The sequence below is a fragment of the Mizuhopecten yessoensis genome, unplaced genomic scaffold (assembly GCF_002113885.1).
Source record: "Mizuhopecten yessoensis strain PY_sf001 unplaced genomic scaffold, ASM211388v2 scaffold8231, whole genome shotgun sequence".
NCBI lineage: Eukaryota > Metazoa > Mollusca > Bivalvia > Pectinida > Pectinidae > Mizuhopecten > Mizuhopecten yessoensis.
In genome coordinates, this window is record NW_018407444.1 from 35,880 (window position 1) to 60,510 (window position 24,631).

The 24,631-nt window shown below is 32.6% G+C and overlaps 1 protein-coding gene across 3 annotated transcripts in view; it reads right to left on the bottom strand.

Annotated features, from left to right (window-relative positions):
• Positions 1 to 1,787: 1,787 nt before the first annotated feature.
• LOC110455479 overlaps positions 1,788 to 24,631 on the bottom strand; it is a 39,288-nt gene continuing 16,444 nt past the window's right edge. For all 3 annotated transcript variants that reach the window (XM_021505639.1, XM_021505640.1, XM_021505641.1), the window contains exons 5-11: positions 12,886 to 12,963; positions 11,538 to 11,586; positions 9,059 to 9,331; positions 6,810 to 6,904; positions 5,631 to 5,834; positions 4,963 to 5,101; positions 1,788 to 3,070 (exon numbers count right to left, since the gene is read on the bottom strand). In XM_021505639.1, coding sequence (XP_021361314.1) covers positions 2,762 to 3,070; positions 4,963 to 5,101; positions 5,631 to 5,834; positions 6,810 to 6,904; positions 9,059 to 9,331; positions 11,538 to 11,586; positions 12,886 to 12,963 — 1,147 coding nt within the window. In that variant the 3' untranslated portion in view covers positions 1,788 to 2,761. The remainder of the gene's footprint in view (positions 3,071 to 4,962; positions 5,102 to 5,630; positions 5,835 to 6,809; positions 6,905 to 9,058; positions 9,332 to 11,537; positions 11,587 to 12,885; positions 12,964 to 24,631) is intronic.

Here is a 24,631-nt window from a genome sequence, read left to right on the forward strand (position 1 = left end):
GCATGGGAAGCACCGGAAGAGGACAGAGTGTTTACAGATCAAACCCAAAAATAGGTAATTTATACAAAATAAAGACGAACATACTATGTACGTATGTGTGTATGAGTGTGTGTGTGTTTGTGTGTGTGTGCGTGCGTGGGTAAGTGCGTGCGTGCTTGCGTGTTTACGTACGTATACATGTATGTATGTGTGTATGCAAGTATGCTGTTCTATGGCATTCAAGGTAAATGTGAGAGAATTATACATGTACAATTATGGTAAATCTTAAGAAATCAATATGTATAAAGTTTAAAACATATATACATATATATACTTTAGAACATAAAACTTAAAACAGTCGAACTCTCTATTTTTAAAGTTGAGGGGGTTGATAAACAGAATATAAACAGATAAGAATGAGTACATGATATATATTTTAATATCCAATGTACGTCCGTGTGTAATTATATTTAAATATTGTAAAGAGTATCATAATGCATTCACTCAGATGTTCTTTACATTAGCAATACGTGCTCATGATAGAATATACATAATAAAAAAAATATTACCAGAATTATAATGCTATTGCTTGCAAATGATCTTTGTCATTGTTGAACATAAAATATAGATGTAGCACAATTAGAAAATGAAAACGGAGTTGACATTTCTATAAGACACGATCCGGTTACAAAAAAAACCCATTACGACAATTTCAGAGCTAGCATTGCCAACAAGCCATCACAAGTCAATAAATGCATTTACATAAATGCCCACGTTGTTATTTACTAAGGACATTTTTGACATGCATTGGTGTAACATACATTGGCTTACATGTACCTACATATTGAACGCACCATGTTAAATATGTAGGTAAGCCAATGCATGTTACACACCAATGCATGTCAAAAATATGACAACCAATACTTATAGTTGCGTTTTATGTTAATCAACTTACAGTTCACGCAGAAATAAAGACATAATATTAGTTTGAACATGTTTCAACGTCAGGGTAAATCCATACAGAGAACAGCCACCAGTTGACAGCGGAGCAGTGCAATCTCCAACGTTACAGTTATGACGTCATAAGCAATAGCCCCATGTATCTTATACGGAAATAACATAAATTAGGCCCGGTAGAAACATATAGGCTCTGTACAGTGGAAATGTAAATATTTATATTTGTGTAGCTAGCAGACGTTTTTTTTTTTTTTTTTTTTATCTATTTTTTATTAAAGACAGATATAGTGAAATACGTAGATAAACGTACCAAAGAAGAGTACACCTTGATCTAACTATGACTACTGTTTTGAATCACTCTTGTGTCTCCTATTCACATGGGATTAAACTAAATCGGACACAACATTTGACATCGTGATCAAACATGCATAGCGTGACTCCTGATTTCTCTGACCATCCGATTTTGTTTGTTACATCAATATTAATAGTTTGCAATGCAATTCAAGTTGAGATATACATGAACCGAAGTAATACAACGAACATATTAATCATACGGTATAACAGATAGTTAATATGGTTATATCTGGCATTTTTATTCAATGCTATGTTAACTGATATATATAAAAAAAAAAATGCAATGAATAATTTTAAATAAATTATTTAGGTGATGCTCATATCGGGATGGAACGGCGTTGTTTTTAAACTGTTATGCGGGTATGAATGCAAATCAGTTACATCCACAAAACATGAAACCCTAGCGGGATTCGTGCAATATCGATCGAACCGATTTGCGTTCATACAGGCATAAACATACAAAAACGCCGTTCAATCCATATATTTACATTTTTACTATAGAACAATTGTTTAATTATATTCTTTTGTTTTAAAATAATTGATTTATTCACTGCGTGTTGTATATGCGTCGTCCTGCAAAAGAAGTTGGAGAAACAGCCCTATTTAAATAAAATTGGCGCCAATAACTAACCGTAGTAATTTGAGTCATTTTTCGTTAAATTATCCAAAGCGAAGCGACAAGACTCTCATTGAACAAGGTTAATCTATGACGTCATAAATAAACCACGTGTTAACGTTACGTCACGAGAAATGTTGCTTTCATACTCAAATGAAATGCATTTCTGCTGGTAATGTTCATTTAGTGGGTTGCCACGCTAATGTAAATATATATGATTATACTAGATAATGTATTTTTTTACGAAGCGACAGTTTAAATGCAAAAACTGATAACTGACAAAATATCTAGCAATGTAAAATATAGAATCGTTTTCTTTTGCGTTGAACGTATGAAAACCAACCCATATACAAATGTATTAACTTTTTGCTTGTCGAGTCGTCTGTAGTTCTGCTTAAAGAGGTTGTACATCCAAAGAACATTTCACTTAATGTTTAAATGTTGGAGTGTGAACTGTTGCTTACAAAGTATGTTACCCAAACTATACATTCAACTTTTTTTAACTAAAGTGCCGTTTACTCTGCATTTGCCATTCAACCTTGTTTTCAAATATTGAGCTGGAACCTGTTTTATTTTCTTTTAAAGTAGGGTTATCCTTATACAAAAGCATTTTTTTTCCCCGGGTAGACAACTCGTAATTATCTACTTACAATATGAGTTTTTAAAACATAAATGCTTTATTACAAAATTAACTCCGATTTTACGGGCATAAGGTGAAATACAAACACGGCTTTTACACTATGACTTAACGCACATAGTGTTATTTCTCTAACTATCTGATATAAAAGTTTGCACTTTTCACTTCAAAAGTAGGAGAACTCATTCACAAGTTAACATAATGAACAAATGTTACACTTAAGTTTTACTCAGATTTGTATTAAGATAGTAGTTTTCATAACAGGACGAAACCTGTCTCCCGGTAACGGTGAATGGTGTTGGGTTGCCTCCCTTTATGTTTGGGTGAGACCAGAACAGCCGGAAACCCTGATCATATATGCCACGTAGTGTCTTCATTTTTGATCGTAATAAATCATGAGGATTGGGAGTACCATGGAATTCGAAGTCGAGTTGTCTGACGTTCTTAAGCACTCCAGTGGTCAGCATATCTGGAATAGCAGACCACTCTGAACTTTCTATGTCCATTTTCATAATATCGATGATTTTCTGAAATAGAAAGAGAACGCGATGCAATGAAACATACAATGTTTTTTTGCATATTGACTTTATGATAGGTAACAGATATCATATTCACATCGTTATCTTACAAATGAAAAAAAGGAGTTTAAATTCGAATGGTGTGCACTTACAATATATATAGGATCTTACATGAGTTTCTATTTCATATGAGATTTATATCATAAATTGTATAAGAAATAGAAACGAGTACAAACTCCTTTTTATCACATAATCAAGATTTTTGGCATATTCGTGTAAAACGACAATTTTCATGCAACCTTGAAATGTAAAAAAACGCCCTTTTGACTCCAGTGCGTAAGTCTGTGACGTCATGTACTTGTCCTAGGCGTGACGTCACAATTGAAACAATTGAAACTTAAAACCAATCACAGGGCTGATAGGTCATATTACATGGGTTAATACGCAAAAAAATATGGCATGGGTATATACACTGGATAACACATTACATTATGTGATAAATATGTTTCTTTTATATTTTGTCAAAATATCTTTTGGTATTTGTGTCAGTTGTTCAACAAAATAAGCACAATACCGCTGAAACAAGTTTTAAATCTTCCAGATGTTAAAACAGGCATGTATCTACGTACGTCTTATCTTTAGTATAACCCCTAATGATGATTCACCAAACACTCTCATTTATTAAAACATAAGTTTGTTACCTGGATTATTCCGAACCCTTAACTGTATAGGTTCTAACATCTTTGATCCCTTCGAAACAGTAAACGAACCTTTACCCTTTCATATCCTGACGCCTGTAATCGAGACACTAAACGAACCTTTATCCTGTCATATTCTGACACCTGTAATCATCTGTTAACATATTTGATCCATTCGAGACACTAAACGAACCTTTTATCCTGTCATACCCTGACACATGTAATCATCTCTTAACATATTTGACCCCTTCGAGACAGTAAACGAACCTTTACCCTTTCATATCCTGACACCTGTAATCATCTCTTTACATAGTTGATCCCTCCTAACATATTTGATCCCTTCGAGAAAGTAAACACACCTTAACCATATCATATCCTGACACCTGAAATAATCTTTAAACATATTTGATACCTCCTAACATATTTGATCCCTTCGAGACACAAAACGAACCTTTACCATATCATATCCTGATACCTGTAATAATCTTTTAACATATTTGATCCATTCGAGACACTAAACGAACCTTTATCTTGTCATATCCTGCTACCTGTAATCATCTCTTTATATAGTTGATCCCTTCGAGAAAGTAAACACACCTTTACCATATCATATCCTGACACCTGTTATCATCTCTTTACATATTTGATCCCTCCTAACATATATGATCCCTCCTAATATATTTGATCCATTCGAGACACTAAACGAACCTGTCATATCTTAACAAGTGTAATCATCTCTTGATCATATACAGAACACTGACTCCAGCATTTTCTTAACCCTTTCAACACTGTAGACCATAATGGACTCATCTGGAACAATTTATGGTAGAGTTTATTAAAGTTACATGGGGGTGAAGGGGTTAAACATCCTTTTTACTCTCTAGTGAATATCGAACACTAACTTCAAAATTATTTTAAGGTCTATGATTCTCGATTAATGCTTCACAAAACTCTTGAACATCTGTGATTCCCTTATAGATACCATACACCTTTTATCGTACAGTATTTTTATCATATGTGATTACTTCTAGATGATATACCGAATATTTACTATATCTACGTTACATGTAGGTCCAAATACCTTTCTACATGATTCCTTCAGACAGTATACCAAACACTAACAATAGTACATCATGTATGTTCTAATATCGGTATCATTCCTCGAGACAGTATACCATTCCAGACAGTATAGCATATACTTACCCCAGTATGTTCGAGCATTTCAATGATCTCCTTAAGATTCATCATGTTCCATGTCCCTTGCTTTCCTTTAGGTTTGCCCCACAATCCGATATTATGAAAGGTGATCTTGTCTGATCGCTTATGATCTTTCTTCCCGATACTATAATCCAAAAAAAAAAAAAAGAACCATATTCAGAATATCGAACGGTGACCCCATGACGTGTATTGTTGTTTATATTTGAATGCTTATTAATAAGAACATCGAAACTTCAGCAAATGCAATTAATGCGAGTGCATACATGTATACAACACATTCTTCTGGAAGTGTTTTTATGAAGAATGTGTTCCGAACATTCAGTTGGAGAATCTCATTAACCCACGTTACCATCCGTACCGTACGTCTTTTAACGTGTAAACATAATTCATGTCCTTACATGATAATTTCCAGATTAACCATTGTGAACAGGTGGTCATATTCGTTCAAGATGATGAAATAATTGACCACAAATAAACTGTTAAGTTTTTCCTTTTCTACATGATTAAATCAAGTAAAATTCATTTGTCTCGTCAAACTTATCACTGAGTAGAGAGTGTATACCTGTATACTGTAAAGTTGTAATTGAGAGAAAGCAAAACGAGGGAAACAATGCAGTTGAGATATGACCTGATCACGTATAAGTATAATTTACCTGGGATCAAAAGAATGTACTTCACATCCATAAATCCTTGATACTTCGTCGTCAAAGGTCCAGTCTCCAGCTACTCCGAAGGAGTAGACGAGACAAGGTTTCGAGGGCCTGTACTCTAAGTCGTTACAGACGTCCCAGCCTCCGTCATCAACGTCCCCTATACGTACCACCTCCTTACAATGTACTTGTGATGACATCAGCAGACTGTTCAAGTATAGAATTAAGTCCATAAAATATCTCACAATCTATCCTGCAATAACTTTGCATACTATACTTTTGCAATGTAATGAATCTGATAAAAGGGTTTGTTTAATTGAATTTTATAAAGCACATAGTCTACGGCAAGTTAGCCATTCACTGGTATTTTCAATAAGATTTCAATCAAGATTTATCTAATTTATTTTATGGTTACATCAACCAGAGCGATTGCTTTTATTCGTTTAGGCAAACTTTAGATATAACCAAACATCACACCGTGTCACCACTCAAAGATAAATCCAGTTTTAAAACATATAGAAAAGGAATCGACGAGACATCGAAACAGAAAAACAGACATATTTTAAACCATAGTAAAACGTTGAGAGGGCACTAAGCATCTGTCATGATATCGAACAAAGGAAAAATGATGCCCATACATTATGTAAAACTCAATTTTACTCCATTCAACGGGGAAAAAACTGATCTACATCCCAAAATGAGACACTCGTATAATATATTATGTTAAAAACAACAATGTGGCTATCTGATATTTTATATGTTGTATAGCTCTTCCATTATATTGTATTAAGAATGTGGCAATTACATCATGATTGTAACTCATCATTTATCAACCAATTTAAAATGTAGCGATTATTTCGTAAATAGCTAATCACTAATTAGCTTCATCAAGAAGGATAATTTTGATATGACATAACATAGAAAAATCTTTATCATCCAAAAGTGGGCCAATCAGTATTTTCAAATGTTTTTTTCTGATTTATGTTGTGATATTTAGAGCAATGAATAGGTCAGAAAAAAATTGGTAGTGTTTTTTGCAAATAAGATTTGTATATTATTTATCATATATTAAAAAAAACCAACAGGTTTCGTAGTTCTCTGCTTGTAAATATAACATTTCGCTTAAGGTTGTACATGAATGCAACCTCATTAAACTCGATTTGATAACGCTGTATTTCTTACCTATTATATTGAGTAGCTAAATCAACTAGAGGTTTTGAATTTATAGTCTCTGGGGTAAACACTTCAATTGGACCGGATACCGATATTTCCCGCATCTAAAACAAACACAAACAATGTAACTACATATGTATTACATTTAGCTATATTTACATTTGCCCCCGCGCCATCCCATTACAACAGTGTTAGAGGGCAAGTGTAATTATATAGGCTATAATTACAACTGCTCGACTATAATTACAACTGCCTGTTTCAGGTGTAGGAATATGTAAACAAACAAAATGGCCGCCTGAAATGTATTTTAAGGCAGGGCAAATGGTTTTTGTAGGAATATGTCTTAAAAAAGAAAAACATGTAAATATAAAAAATATCTGGTTGTCTGGATGTAATTATTGTTGATATAATTACAAGTGGCCTCTGGCAAATCCCATAAAACCCGCTAGATATTCATTATCAACAATAATTACATCCAGACAACCAGTTATTGTTTAAATGAATGTGATATGTATCATATGGTTTTTTATTACCACTCAAACACGTCTTGAGATTTAATCGCTCACATGGTCTAACGCACAGCACAGACAACAATGTATTACAACCTTTAATCCACTAAAAAGTTTATGTTTTATGTGTTCTGTGCACGATATGCTATCTCTGGAATGTACCCTGTTACGATACTTGAGATGAATGTAGCCCTTTTTAAGGACATACTTCTTACACATATATCTAACTAATGGACCAATTGTTATGGTAACGATTATATACGTCATAGCCACATGCTGGTGATATCAATTAAGCTGGCATTAAATGAATAGTTATCCAAAATCATTTATGGGTAGTTTCAACTCCACTCGAGTGATGAAACGTCATATCAAATTTGCATACCATATTTATCAATCAGTTATAAATACATCATAATGTAGGCAGTGCTTATATTTTCAATTCCAATGTTTGCATGTTTTATGTTAACTGAGGCAATGTCCCTGATTTAAACCGAGTCAGACCAGTTAATAACTACTCTTGAAAATGTCGTTACTTTATACATAGAGTGATTTAAATCAAATCGTCATTGTGTGGAAGGAGTAGGGTATGACGGGAAATGTTAGCTTTAACTGTTGACAACATCTTCAATTATCATACCAAATACGATAAGTATACGGTATCAATATGTAATACCGGTCATTATTAAATATGTAAAGGTAATATAAGTAGTCAACTTGCTGAGTACCATTTGACTATATGACATACGGTATGAATATATAATACCGGCCATTGATATATATATAAAGGTATGACATGTAGTCAACTTGCTGAGTACCATTTGACAATATGACAAACGGTATGAATATATAATGGTATGACATGTAGTCAAATTGGTGAGTACCATTTGACAATATGACATACGGTTTCAATATATAATACCGGTCATTGATATATATATAAAGGTATGACATGTAGTCAAATTGGTGAGTACCATTTGACTATATGACATACGGTTTCAATATATAATACCGGTCATTGATAAATAAACAAAGGTAATATTAGTAGCCAACTTGATGAGTACCATTTGACTATATGACATACGGTTTCAATATATAATACCGGTTATTGATAAATAAACAAAGGTAATATTAGTAGCCAACGTGATGAGTACCATTTGACTATATGACATACGGTTTCATTATATAATACCGGTCATTGATATATATATATAAAGGTATGACATGTAGTCAACTTGGTGAGTACCATTTGACTATATGACATACGGTGTGAATATATAATACCGGTCATTGATATATATATAAAGGTATGACATGTAGTCAACTTGGTGAGTACCATTTGACTATATGACATACGGTTTCATTATATAATACCGGTCATTGATATATATATATAAAGGTATGACATGTAGTCAACTTGGTGAGTACCATTTGGCTATATGACATACGGTTTCAATATATAATACCGGTCATTGATATATATATAAAGGTATGACATGTAGTCAACTTGATGAGTACCATTTGACTATATGACATACGGTTTCAATACTTGTTACCGGTCATTGATAAATAAAATATATATAGGTAACATAGGTAGTCAACTATGTAAGTACCATTTGGCATACGCTATCACTATGTTATTACAATAATTGATATATACACAATAGTAATATATGTAGTCAACTTGATGAGTTCCATTAAGGTCGTTGATATAGGTATAAAGGTGATAGATGTAATCAAAAACACAAATACCATGTATAGAGAATAGCACCCAGTTCTTCTCCAATTTCCCGCAAATAGACATCGAATATTTCTGGCAAAGTGGAACGTTCTGAAGCCTTCTGTGTATAGTGCCCTTAAGACCTGAAGATGTTCAACGTAAACGGATACAGTGCTGTCAAACTTAATCCCATGGAAGTTTACCAACAGTTGGCGTACGTTCTTAAGTAGGTCTTTAGTTAACATCCAGGACAACAAAAGCGTCTCCTCCTCACGAATGTCGATTGCCATGTAATCAACAACTTTCTGTAGATAGAATCGATATACACATATATAACATCTTACTATATAATTGCAAGGTTCACATCTTACATATTAGATATAGAAACAGGTGTACAACGTAATGAAACCACAAAAAGGTAGGGGAGAAGATCCATTTGTTAGAAAAATCAAATCATATGGACTCGTGTAAATATAAAAAAAAAATCATACTTGATAAAAGCGAGTTATGTATTACTCTTTATATAATGATAATAAAAATATACAGCATTTGCTATAGCGCCCTATCTTGGTAACATAATCCACTCTAAACCGCTTTACAGTACATATAGATACAATTTATACAATTAGCATATACATGTACATTAATCAATACCATTTTGAGGAATTCGCAGGAGCTGCCTTGTCAGGCGCTAACTACTAGGCCTATGACGCCTGGCTATTATCTCCCTATGTGTGTATGCCTGGGTGTGTGCTGGAGATGTAATGTGTGTATATCACTGTTCCTTTCTCCCCACGTTATGTTGAGTCATAGGGAAACTGGTATCACCAACAATCATGAATGCTACACATTGATTTATCGAAAGAAGGTACACTGTACGTATCTTTTCAATAAAGAGCAATGATGTTTGCGCGATATGAATAAACTTCAAACATAAAGCAACACCCTCAACTTAATTTTTTTGTTTTATTTCTTTGTTTTTCATATCTTTGTTTTACACTCTTAGCAGTTCTGTTAGCCTGTCCAACATTTTAATCGTATACTAAGCTAAATTAGCGAGAATATGTCAATCATATTTGGCAATGAATGTCACAATTTTTTAAAATGTATAGATATTGCATGTACTATCAGTAGTAATGAAAGATAACTATCACAAATCAAATGTGATGTCACAATCAATGATTAGTTTTATTTCGTTTGTAAGTTTTTTTTTAAATCTTGTACACTGTACGTACGGCTCTTTATCTCGAACGTATGGGTTAATAGTAAATGTACTTCCTTAAAAAGGCACGAATAAGCTCCCGTAGTCATATGATCACACATTACATCTCCAGCACACACGCAGGCATACACACATAGAGAGATATTACCCAGATTGCAAGGCAGCTCCTGCGAATTCTTCAAAATTGTATTGATTAATTTATATGTATATGCTAATTGTATTAAATGTATATCTATGTACTCTAAACCGCTTTAGAGTGACCTAGACAGCGCGCTATATCAAATGCTGTAAATTATTTTATTATTATAATTATTGTGATCACAATATCCTATCCATTATAGAAATACCTATCATAAATTGAAAATTGATATAAGGCTCTGTATTCCATTTCGACCGCTGAAGCGTCAAGATTTGTAAATAATGATAATAAGGATTTTACCGGATGTGGATCAGTGCAACCGTTACCGGAAGTATACAGAGGTAGACCAGTAGAAATGATTGTTGCTTCAATGGAGATATACCGCTGTCACTTGACGGATTAATTTCAATACGATCACCTAAATAATACTCCTTCTCAGCAATAGAATTAATCTAAAAAATACAATATGCAAATAGAAGGAGAACAGAACACTCGAAAAAAAAACAACAACAAACACCAACAAAGAAAACCCAACAAAAACAAAACATTTACGTTTACGTTGATTCAGTGCTTCCGTAATACACTATGGTAAGATTAGATGCAATTAATTTAAGAAATCTGAAAAACAAAAGTTTTTCTTTGGAGGAAAACAATGATATAGTGTTTTATATGTATACCTGGGAAAATATTGCTGTTCTCATTCCTTCATTTGAAACAAAATTGCTTTTATTTTTAATAAGATCAAGTTTTTCCCTGAAGTGTGTTTTTTTCCGATTCTGAAATGATTTTGATACAAAAATTTTGAGATACATTTATAAATTAAATTCATCACATTTCAGATTTTTATTATGCAGGACCTATTTGTATATTTAAATGTATTTATGAAAACAAATCTTTTTATTAAAAATTTCAAAGAAAATTTTCATGCTTCGTGTAACCCGTCATTTCATCTGTCAATATGTCAAATTCGATAAGGTCGTCCTCACTAGGAAGTAAAATTTGTTGAAGTTTTTAAATTGCATATCAGCTTAACAAAACCAACATTGATAGCAAAAAAAGTCTGTTACCACTTATACACAAAACTTTTGCTCGTCAAGATCTTAACTTCTGTTTTGGTTTGTATTAAGCGCGACTAAACGGTTTTACTTACCTTTGATTTCAGTGTTTCGATTTGGGAATTGTCTTCTAACGTAGGAGACCTAGTTTAAAAAACAGACTTTACGAGTGTAAAATATACATATCTATCTAGATTTCTGTTCAAACTGAAGCAAATGTATGACACATTTGCATTACGAAATCTTAAAACTCATATCACACGAAGAATTTATATTCTTTCATTATCGAAAATATATTTCCTGAGCTTTGTTCACAATATATCAAAAACTATATACTTCTTTTCACTTCATTCATCAATTTTTATGATAAGACTATGAGACATGTATCAGCAGCAAATAAGTTAACACATATTAACATAATTATACATTTACATACATACATGACACATATTTACATAATTATACACTTACGTACATGTCTACAACACAATACACTTACATACATACATTTAACACATGTTTACATAATTATACACTTACATACATAACACATGTTTACATAATGATACACCTACATACATCACACATTCATACAACACAATACACTTACTTACATACATAACATATGTTAACATAATTATACACTGACACACATAACACATATGTAAATAATACTGATGCATCCAACTTCACACAAGACTTGTACACATAATATCATACACATATACATAGAAACCTTCGATATAACATCCAGAGGTTTTAATGTTTTATCTGTATCTGATTAGATAGATATATTTTATTTCGTGCTACCGTTATGATAAAAATCAGGAAAAATGTAATAAAAGCACTACTTAAAACAGTGTCACTCGGAATGACTGACGATAGTTCCTTTGTAGCATATTGTGCGGTCACAATGGCTAAACCATCGATTTGCCTTATTACGGATCTATGATTCAGATAGGGTGTTCCAACGGCGGTGGACATTAGTACACCAGGGCCCACTTGTTCAAAAGGTGTTAGGTTAATCACTGTTTAACGACATTTTTCAACCTCTAATACTTTCGTCAATATACAAGGTAAAATCTCACAATTTTGCATGTACATTTACTTGACTAAATATTTGTTATCTGGAAAGTTGTAACTGATTCAATGGTTGTGTCATAAAGTAACCATAAAATTCAAATTTGTGCTAATCACAGATTAAGTTAATCAACTTTTGAACAACTGGGCCCAGTTGTAGCAGATAGAAAATACCGATATACACACATAAAACTGTTACTCAAATACAAAAGACATCTACAAACAACATCCATTCAGTTACTTACATATATAACACTGCTACATACTTACATACTTTTTTAACATATGTGCACAATGTGTCTTAATGTAATTTTAGGGATAACATGTTAAATTACTCGACGCACGCTCATTTTGTTTACCAACCTTTTCAGTATGACGTTCTTCTCGCATTGGTAGTCTTGTTTAAGCTCCTCAAAAAAGTTCTTGGTGACATCTCTGTTGCTACATAGAGTAAGGTAAGAATGATTATTTCATTGACATCGGCAGAGTTGTACAAATGACCATATCATTATACTCTTTATGATTTCTTATTTAGGCACTTTTTATTGTGAACACTTCATTTAAGGAAGGATTTTGAACGTTGAATATATTAAGAGAAAGTGCTAAAATTTACAATACTTTATTCAAAATAACGTTGTTAGTCAGACCTCTCATTAACCAAATGTGTCTTTGAAAATCTAAAACTGATGCATTGCGTTATGATACTAGAAAATGTGCCCTGGCAATACCCAAGTATATCGAGCCCCGCTTGCACGAAACGTCTTAGCTCCGTTCTCAATGCTTAACTTTGAGTATATGCTTAACTTTAAGCATAGGCTCAACTATTGGCTATCTACAAAATTCTTTATTCTCAATTCTTAGATTTTAAGCTGAGAATGGACCAATACTTGAGAACGGTCCTTAGCATGCTTAAGTCTCATTCTTAAATATGGCGGACATAAATCGAGCACTTCATCGTCCGCTTCAGAGAACTGTATCAAGTCGAGTGAATTTAATTCAGAAGCCAAGCGGGTATCTTTCACATACTTTCATGGTAGGCCTAATCAATGATGCATATGGACCACTAAAAGACATACAGAGGCATGTCCTTTCTGTTTTCACACCTGACAGCTGTGCTGTGTGCGATAAGACGAAGGTTTTTGCCACACGTCATGCATTGGAGACACACTCCGGTCGCTACTGTACTCGGCATTCCAACTCGACATCGAATGCCGATGTGTGTTGTTACCGCCAACTTTAAATATTCGCAACAGGACAAACACTTGCTAAATACCGAGTTATAAATTCTATGCACTCGCAGTTTCGTCACCACAAGCTTTTATACCGTAAACGACTGTCAGGCCCCCCTATCGGCGACCTCAATATAGTCTATTCGTAGTACTAAATACTGTTGACTGCTCGCCATGACTTCGTATGAAGCAATATTATAAATCCAGTCTGCGTTTTGTCAATTGTTACACCACAATCTGAGATATTCCCAAAACGTGATACATAATTATCAATAAGAACAACATCAACATCGCTAGTACTAAATATAAAATGTAGTTTGTAGGTCTCCATTTCATGATATACATATCTATTTGTATTGATAAAAAGTCATTGATTTTTTTAATATAGAGCACAAATTTAATCATCTCAGTTACGACTTTACAAAGAACGTGATCTATCTAATTTCATGAGAGAAACTGTTTCTATAATGACCTTGGACAGCAGACTTTTAATTTGCACAAGGGCATTATCTCTTTTATTTCTTCATTTTCAAACATTGGTTGTGAGTTTTGAGACTTGCGTTTTAATTTAAAAAAAAAAATCAGGTTGGAAGATGTTTTTAACTTTGAAAATTGTTAACTATTATTTTAAACCTAAAAATAAGTATATGATCATTTGATAAAAAAAATTATTTCAAAATTTCATTATCTATTTACATTTTTTTTAAATTTCTTTTGGGGTTTGGGGTTTAGTGTAGTTAAATAGTCATGTTGTCACATTCAATATATGTGTCTTCTGTATAAATTTAATAGATAATCTAACTTAAGAGCCATATATTTTTATCTTTATTATTTTCTTGAATAAATTTATTAAGATATTCCTTGTTGTTGGTGGTACTTGCATGTTCAGGGATCCATATCAACGAGATTCGTGATATCAAATTTTAGTTTATAAAAATGACGCAAACACAATCTTTAGTTAGACTTCAAGATATTCAGGCTTTTTTATTATCTCAGACATCAACAAAATAATTCTTGTAAACTGTTTTTGTTCTTGAGAAAGCCTTAAACTGACACTCTCTGACTAGTAGTGTATGCACAACAAAATCCACTGATACATGTGTTCACAGTGACAAGCTGTGGCAGAGGATGCTGAAGGTTCCTGAGGATCACATGCCTGAATAATATTAATAGAAAAAGTTAAAGTTACTATAACGGTCCAGTAACCAAACGTTTCCTAATCATATACATCTGTATGTGATATAGAAATAGATACATTTGTCATTTTAATTACAATTAGACACTAATGAAATTGGAAATTGGCTACACATCTTGAAATAAGTATTTTTGGTGATATATGACAGGTGTCTCACTATACATGTATATTTATATATAAAGCAGGTGCCATAATTGCATGAATATACATGTAACAGGGGCCATACTGTACATGTATTGGACAGGTGCCATACTTAAGTGTATATAACAGGGGCCATACTGTAAATGTATTGGACAGGTGCCCTACTTACATGTATATAACAGGGGCCACACTATACCTGCATTTGGCAGGTGTACCCCTACATATATATGACATCGGCCATACTGTATATGATGTATTGAAAAGATACCCCATCTGTGCATTTATTGAAAACGTAAAACTGCCCCTCTGTAAATGCATTGAACAAATGCCCATCTGTACATGTATTGAAAAGGTACAACTGCCCCTCTGTATATGCATTGAACAAATGCCCCTCTGTACATGTATTGAAAAGGTACACCTGCCTCTCTGCATATGCATTGAACAGGTGCCCCTCTGTACATGTATTGACAAGGTACCCCTCTGTACATGTATAAATGTGTAGAAATTCTAATGAAAAATTAAATATCAGTCCCCTAGCAGTAGGTTTAAAATGCCCATCTGGTATAACAATAAGATTACAATAGGAAATAGAAGTATATTTTACAGAGAATTGCACAATAAAAGAATAATGGTAATTAATGATCTAATCAGAGACCTATGCATTTTACACATTTCAATTTCTCTTTATCTGATTTTCTTTCCTTTCTTATAAAACATTACAATAAATAAATTGCCATTTACAAAAAGAGAAATATGGATTAGTATGAAAGTATATATGTGTAAAAGTAGAACTTATAATGCATAATGAAATGTATGTTATTGTAATGTGAAAAATACTTTGAAAAAAAAAAAAATATTGAATAATGTGAAATTTAACAGTAGCTAAAATTCTTATTAAATGATAGCAGTTTTATCTATTCCTCTTTTGGTGGTAGATTTAACTTTATAACTGACTTATATTTTATATTATTTCATCATTTTACTGGTATATATGTAAATGTTGGTCACACCCCGACATCATTTTGTAAAAGTCAATCCTTAGTCAAAAAGACAAACTTGGTTAAATATGTACCTTTGAGCTTTGTCACAGCACAATACCACAAAGTGTAACAGTTGTAAGTTATCTCAGGGGACCGTTAAGGCCCGTGGGCCTCTTCATTTTGATTGAATCTCTGGGCTTCAGGTTAGAATCAATATAATAGGACAAATATGTTTCTTTTACTTGAGCATATAAAGGACATGTATTACATTTTCGATCAACTTTTAAGATTTTACAATCCAAACTCCCTTGGAGTTTTATTGAGGCCACTTCAAAGATCATGTTCACTTTGTATGGAATTATCTGAGTTACAAGTCATTTGTGCATGCTAGAAATGGTAGGTGTTGTAAAATGTTCCTGCAACAGTGTATGATGTATCATATATAAAATTTCAAAATATATAATTTCATCAGTGTCTAACAATGCCTTGTCGTGTTACGTCCAATTGCCTGCCTTCATCCCTTTTTTTCGGTGAAAGCCGACTTTCAACTGACGACAACCGCTAAGAAGTTAAAACACCCGCTGCATACGGTGACCCTTAAAAGCGTCTTCAACCGACAACAAGCGTTTTCAAGTGACAACAAGCGTCGCCTGACAAATTCTGTTAAAATACCGAATAAAGTAAGCGACATCAGAACATATGTTGTTAATATGACTTTAATACACCTATATACCAAATTTCAATTTGATGTTTGAAAAATTGACCGAGTTAATGTTGATAAAATACATAATATTATCACAGATGTACAATTTGGATTTAGAAAAAAACCTGTCCACGATAGATGCTATTTTCGTACTACAATCATTAATTAAGAGAACTCTCAGAAAACGAAACAGACTTTACTGCTGTTTTAAATTCAAAGGTGTTACTGATTTTTTCAAATGTGATTGTGGTTTATTCCAAGGGGAAATATTATCTCCCTTGTTGTTTACATTATTTGTTTATGATTTAGAAATGGATTTTATAAAAAAACAATTGCTTATCACTAGAAATTCAAACTATTAATTTATTTTAACTCATGTATGCAGACGATATGGTCGTACTATCGGAAACACCAGAAAACTTGCAGAAAATGTTAGATTCAATACCAGATTATTGTAGAAACTGGAGCTTAACTTTAAAGGTACATAAAACAAAAATAGCTGTCTTTAGAAATGGTGGTTTAATAAGAGCAAAAGAAAAATGGTTTAAAAAAATGATGCGATTGAAGTAGATGATCAGTTTAATTATCTTTGTCTCGCTTTAAACTATAATGGAAAATTTACAAAAAAAAAAAAAAAAAAAAAAAAGTTTGTGACTGATACATGTAGTATTAATCATTCCAGTGAAGTATATAAGCAGCGATTATGTGATAGCTGTCAGCAAGATTGTCTAGAGAAAGTGTATTCTTCTTCTAAAGGAGTATTATATCAGCACTTAGTGAAAAGTATTAAATTGCAACCATATCTTCAAATGGCAATTAATTTAAATCATCTAAAACATATTTCTAAGATGCGTTTATGTGCGCATGACCTGTTCATTGAACGTGGCCGTTACAGAGATATACCTAGAGAAGAAACAACATGTATTTTTTTTGTAATGAAAATGATAACGAAGATGAATTTCATTTTATAATTAAATGTAATCGCTATTCAGACCTCCGGTCTAAATACATAAAGCAATATTATTTCAAAAGGCCTTGTATGTATAAATTCGTTCAATTACTCAAAATCGAAAAAACAAAAGAACTTCATAATTTAGGAAAGTATTTAACACTAGCGTTTAAACGTAGAGCAGATTTATTAAGAAGTCATCACTAGAACAGGTCATGTTGAAATACATGTTGTATATCAGTTTATTGAATACAAAGTATGTAATATACCATTATATTGATAAGTCTTGTGTGGGTGATGATGATGAGGCAGATGTGTGCGAGTTACTGTGAGTCTTATCTGTAATTGCCATAAGTTGTAAAATAAAGAACTTGACTCCGACATGTACGTAGGTTTTGGATCGTATAGCTGAACACGGCCAGCCTGGATCATATTGCTGTATAAACATTGTTTCACTGACATGCTGTGATTGTATAATCAATTACGTAAACAATGAGACGTATATATTACTATATATTTAAACAAGATGTTGCCCCTAAAAAGATCAGTTTATGCATAGTCTATGACAAAATAACACAAGAAAAGTTTATTAATTTGATATTTGATATAAAATCCATTACTATCTCGCAAAAGATTGATTGACCAACGATCAAGCGCGGAGTGTTTACAAAAAAAAGATTGAAAAACAACAATTACAAATCAATGAATCACATGATCAAGTTTCAAACTTATGAAGTTCCCGATCGAATTCAGGGTTTAGGTACTTTATACCATTCAACAGTCTCAATACTCTGATGTACCATTGAATTAGATTAAGTCTAAGTCTGTGAATTGTGTACGTAGACAAGTGAATGTCTTAAAGGTTGAAAAACAACCATTTCGAAATAATGAATCACACAATCAAGCTTATTCAAACCTCACAGGTTCCCGAGCTGATTCAGCATGCATCAATCGCAATAACTCTTGATGGTCGTTGGTAACGATGGCTTCATATGAACTGGCCGCACACGCGTAAAATTTCAAGCTTAGTTGTCTTGAGGGAATTGTCAACATTTGATAAAGCTCTAAAAGTTAAATTTCCCAAAACATGTGTGCTAGAAAACCGACTTTTTACTTCTACGGATGACATGTTTGAAAACAATACCAAAGGAATCGCTAAAAATGTGAAAAAACGACGGTATTAAGCATTAAGCTTTATTAAAAGTTTTTTTTTAATTTATTTTATATTTATAAGTCTACAAATAAAAAAGCGGTATTTATATGTTTTTTAAACACATTACATAGATAAAGTCACACGAACATATATTATGGACAAAGAGTCTATAGCGGTCTGGTAACTTCTACAAAGAATGGAACTGAAAAAAATCATCCATGGAACTGAAAAAATCATTCATTCGGATGAGGAAAACAACAAATAATAAAATAAACAAAATGTTGTACCAGTGTTTGCACAGCAATTTAATCCGGGCTGGCCGTTTTTAGCTATGCGACGTCCATATATGTGTTCATCATACTTGTACATCGTAAAATTTTACCTCAAGATAACTCGATCAATTTTTTCAAATATAAAACTGAAATTTGATATAAAAGAGTGTTATAGTCATATGAATAACATATCGTCTGATGTCGCTTACTATGTTTAGATAAATTTTAGAGATATAGTTTGAAGGCGCTTCATGATCTGTAGATTTCTTTACACACGTGTGCAACGCCGCCGATCGTAAAAATTCAATTCGCTATTTTTTTGTCATTTTTTCAAATATCGACCTGAAGTTTGGTACATAGGTGTATCATAGTCATATGAATAATATATCTTCTGATGTCGCTTACTTTATAGGTTAATCTTAGAGGTAAAGTCTGAAGACGCTTCACGATCTGCGGAGTTCTATTCATACACGTGTGCCACGCCATCGATCGTAAAAATTCAATTCATAATAACTCGATCGTTTTTTCAAATATCTTGCTAAAATTAAGAGTATAAATCAATAAAAAACATCTTCTCTGATTTCACTGACTTTAGTAAGAATTTTTAAAGAGCTTGTCTGGCGATGTTTTCTAACTGTAGGGGTAAATACACACACGTGCCACGCCGCAAATCGTAAAATTCAAATCGTCATAACTTGGTCAATTTTTCAAATATCAAATTGAAATTTGGTATAAAGATGTACTATAGTCATATTAACAACATATCTTCTGATGTCGCTTACTTTATTCGGTGTATTTATAGATTGTGTCTGGCGACGCTTGTTTTCACTTGAAGACGCTTGTAATCGTTTGAAGAGGCTTTTAAAGAGGACCCGCTGCATATTGTCGATTTTCTACCCGACTTTGACGTCTAGAATTTAAGTGTTCATGATCAACTCGCTGAGTATTTTTGGTAAATAAGCGGACAATATACGTGTACAATACACATGTTTTAAAACAAGCAATGTTAAAACAACGATAAAACCACTCACCTTCAATTAAATCATCACACCAGTTTCCTCGTAGTTTTGTAACAAAATGTCCTTCTTTCGCGAAAGAGTTCCCTGCGAGGCCGCTTAGTTCGCGATAAATAAGTTCTTAGTTGAGAACGTTCTCGAATATTTGAGAACGTGTTTGAGAAATCCAATTTTGAGAACTTCTCAGCTAAGCACGTACTTAGTCTGAGAATTGAGAATTGAGAACTAAGAATTAAGAAGTTTCGTGCAAGCGGGGCCGGGTCTCGTATACAAAAGGAAAGTTTCAAGTTTATGATACAGAACTGTGAAACACTATAAAGCAAACCCCTACTAATGACTGGTTGCGGTGGTGTGATGGTTTTGGGTGTTATATTTCGGGGTATTAGCTATATAAGACTTGTTGGAATATCTGGCTGGGAATTTTAATGGGCTGCATTATCGAAACGACAATTTGTGACTGACTGAAGTGCGTTTTTAAAATGTCATGGCTTGGCGCAATGTTTTAGCAAGAAATCACTCCGTCACATACCAGTCGCATCAAAAGAAATTCCGCCAATTAAACAATGTTTGGGTGTTGGATTTCCCATCAAAATCACCCGACATTTCGCCCTTAATTACAATCGGAATATCCTCGGGCCACGCGTCAGGAAACGTCCAAAGCAGTCGTAAAACTTATAGGAGCTGGCTTAATCTTTAACCGATAGGTAGGACAATGTTCACATTCACCTTAACCGTCGGTTCCAAAGTTCGATGCAATGGTATGCGCGTTTTGAGATTTTGCATAGTAAAATTGATTTTTCATGCGTTAATGTCTGATAAAGTTTATTCAGCGTTGCATTTTGTTTTGATTTATGACAAATCCAAACAAAACAAGTCTTCAACAAACACATTCACTTCAAAGTTAAAACGAATCACAACAATAACTAAATTCATTCATCTGGATTTAATGAAGTGTTCGCCCTTCATGTTTTACTAAATAAAGCCAAATACATGCAGTTCGCATTTTACAATCTAGATTTAATCATGCATAGGCTGTATCTTATTTCATGCGTGAAAGTAGGTGTAAATATGCATATATACATGCATGATGAGTATAGTCTATATATCAGTATTCATGTAGATGTAATTGCATGTATGTTTAGTTTGTATATCAGTATACATGTAGATGTAATTACATGGATGTTTAATTTGTATATCAGTATACATGGAGATGTAATTAAATGTATGTTTAGTTTGTATATCAGTATACATGCAGATGTAATTACATGTATGTTTAGTTTGTATATCAGTATACATGGAGATGCAATTACATGTATGTTTAGTTTGTATATCAGTATACATGGAGATGTAATTAAATGTATGTTTAGTTTGTATATCAGTATACATGATGATGTAATTAAGTGTATGTTTAGTTTGTATATCAGTATACATGGAGATGCAATTACATGTATGTTTAGTTTGTATATCAGTATACATGCAGATGTAATTACATGTATGTTTAGTTTGTATATCAGTATACATGCAGATGTAATTACATGTATGTTTAGTTTGTATATCAGTATACATGCAGATGTAATTACATGTATGTTTAGTTTGTATATCAGTATACATGGAGATGCAATTACATGTATGTTTAGTTTGTATATCAGTATACATGGAGATGCAATTACATGTATGTTTAGTTTGTATATCAGTATACATGATGATGTAATTAAATGTATGTTTAGTTTGTGTATCAGTATACATGTAGATGTAATTACATGTGTGTTTAGTTTGTATATCAGTATACATGTAGATGTCATTACATGTATGTTTAGTTTGTATATCAGTATACATGTAGATGTCATTACATGTATGTTTAGTTTGTATATCAGTATACATGTAGATGTATTTACATGTATGTTTAATTTGTATATCAGTATACATGGAGATGTAATTAAGTGTATGTTTAGTTTGTATATCAGTATACATGTAGATGTAATTACATGTATTTTTAGTTTGTATATCAGTATACATGGAGATGTAATTAAATGTATGTTTAGTTTGTATATCAGTATACATGTAATTGTCATTATGTATTATCCGTATATGAAAATACATGTAGATATGATTATGAATTGTCTTATGTAAAGTCTATTTATCAGTATACATGTGAGTGTAATTCTGTATAGTCTGTATATAAGTATACACGTAAGTGTAATAACTTATACTCTGTATATCAGAATACATTCAAGTGTAATTATGTTTAGTCTGTATATAAGTATACACGTAAGTGTAATTACCTATAGTTTGTATATCAGAATACATTCACGTGTATTTATGTATAGTCTGTATATAAGTATACACGTACGTGTAATTACGTAGAGTCTGTATATCAGAATACATTCAATTGTATTTATGTTTAGACTGTATATAAGTATACACGTACGTGTAATTACGTAGAGTCTGTATATCAGAATACATTCAATTGTATTTATGTATAGTCTGTATATAGGTATACACGTACGTGTAATTACGTAGAGTCTGTATATCAGAATACATTCAAGTGTAATTATGTATAGTCTGTATATAAGTATACACGTACACTACTGTACATATGGCCATGAAAAAGCCATGAAATTACCATGAGATAAATGCCATGAAAAAGCCATGAAAAAGCCCATGAAACACGACCTTTTTAATGGCCCTTATTTTGTTAAACCCCATTAAATTACCATGAATATATTTTTTCAGCCATGAAAGAACAGAAATTCAAAGCCATGAAAAAAGGCCATGAATGAGTGTGTCAAGGAAATTCATGGCCCATGAAACATAAAAATTCATGGCCCATGAAACATCAAAATTCATGGCCATGAATTCAGCATGAAAATTCTAGGATAGAAATTATCATGGCCATGAAAAAAATCATGGCCATGAAACCCCCCCTGAAACATGACCGAATTCATGGCCCATGATTTTTTTGCCATGAAAAAGGTCTTTTTTTGCAATTTTCATGGCCATGAAAATAAAAAAATCCTACCATGAAAAATACACGGATTAAAACTACATATAATTTCATGGCCATGAAAAATTATGCTCCACCACGAAAAATGAAACTCATAAATAATACAGGCATATATAAAGTTAGGCTGCATGTTTAAAATATTATCAGAGTACTTTCCGGATTTGAACAAAAACAAGGAGAGGAACGAGAACATGAACCACCTCCATTTACACAGGTAAGATCAGATGTTCCTTCGTGTGTCGATCTCGTCTTTATAAAGTTGTGTTTAACCACTAAAATATAAACCAGCAAACAAAATTACATTTTATCATTTTATGTTATTTTGTGTGTGAATGAAAATTGAATAGAAAGTCAATAATCATTGGGTTTCATCATCAGATATTGCCATAAGATTTTAGGAACAATTCAGAAATGTTTCAGCAAAGCCAACTGCTATATATATGCATAAGCAAACCTTACTTTGATTTCTAGCCAAACAACATTAAGCAAGTTCCAGGACATTTCACCAATGCTTCTTAATCACTGTTTGCTAAACAATACAACACACACTTCAACACAAGGACCAAAAAAAAAAAAATGTCTTGTTTCTCAAATTATTGTTAGATAAATTTAGGGCAATTACTGACTGTAGTGATGGGTAACTTTAGTCCATTTAAACCGTTTTCTAAGTGATTTTTTTTTTATATATATATCGTCTTCAAATAATAAAAATAAATTTAGAAGTAAGAACGACATGAATGCCCTCCTGCTTTCTGTCACAAAATCTTTCTATTTTAGTAATTTAAAAAGGATGACACTGTCTGACCTTCACCCGAGAATCCAAAAATGCAAACTAAATGTCAATCATCAAAATTAGATACAAATATTTGTGTGTGTTGTCATGACGCTGTTTATTACAATATGAATGTCTCCATTATTGATGCAGATCAAGATCATGATTTAAAGTACATAAAACTTAAGAAGGCAAGAATTAAAAAGTTACACAAACCTATGATCACTAGTTACATATGGTGAGTGAATGAAGTATATCTATATTTGTGTGATCGTGTCTTGTACATGTAGCTGTGGAACTTTAGAAAGTGATAGTAATTAGTATTATTGTTCCATTATTATACACGAATTTCACATTGAATACTTTGAGATTGTTATATTTTATGAGATTGTGTCATCCCATACGTATGCTGTTTTAAATCATAATATGAGATGTTGTTTTAAATCATAATGTGAGATGCTGCACATAATACTCGAAAGAGGTTGATGCAGAATATATAGATAGATAGATAGAAGTGTGTAGCTTACATAGTCCTATATGAACACCGACCATCTGTACTCTTATACAGGAATTCGGGTGTAAATTATCTCATATTGTTGTATTTCATCAAATTGTAACATGATACAAGTATTCCATCCAAATAAGGTCGTAGTATTATGTTGTTAGTCTGTAAATTAACGATATAAGTGTTTAAA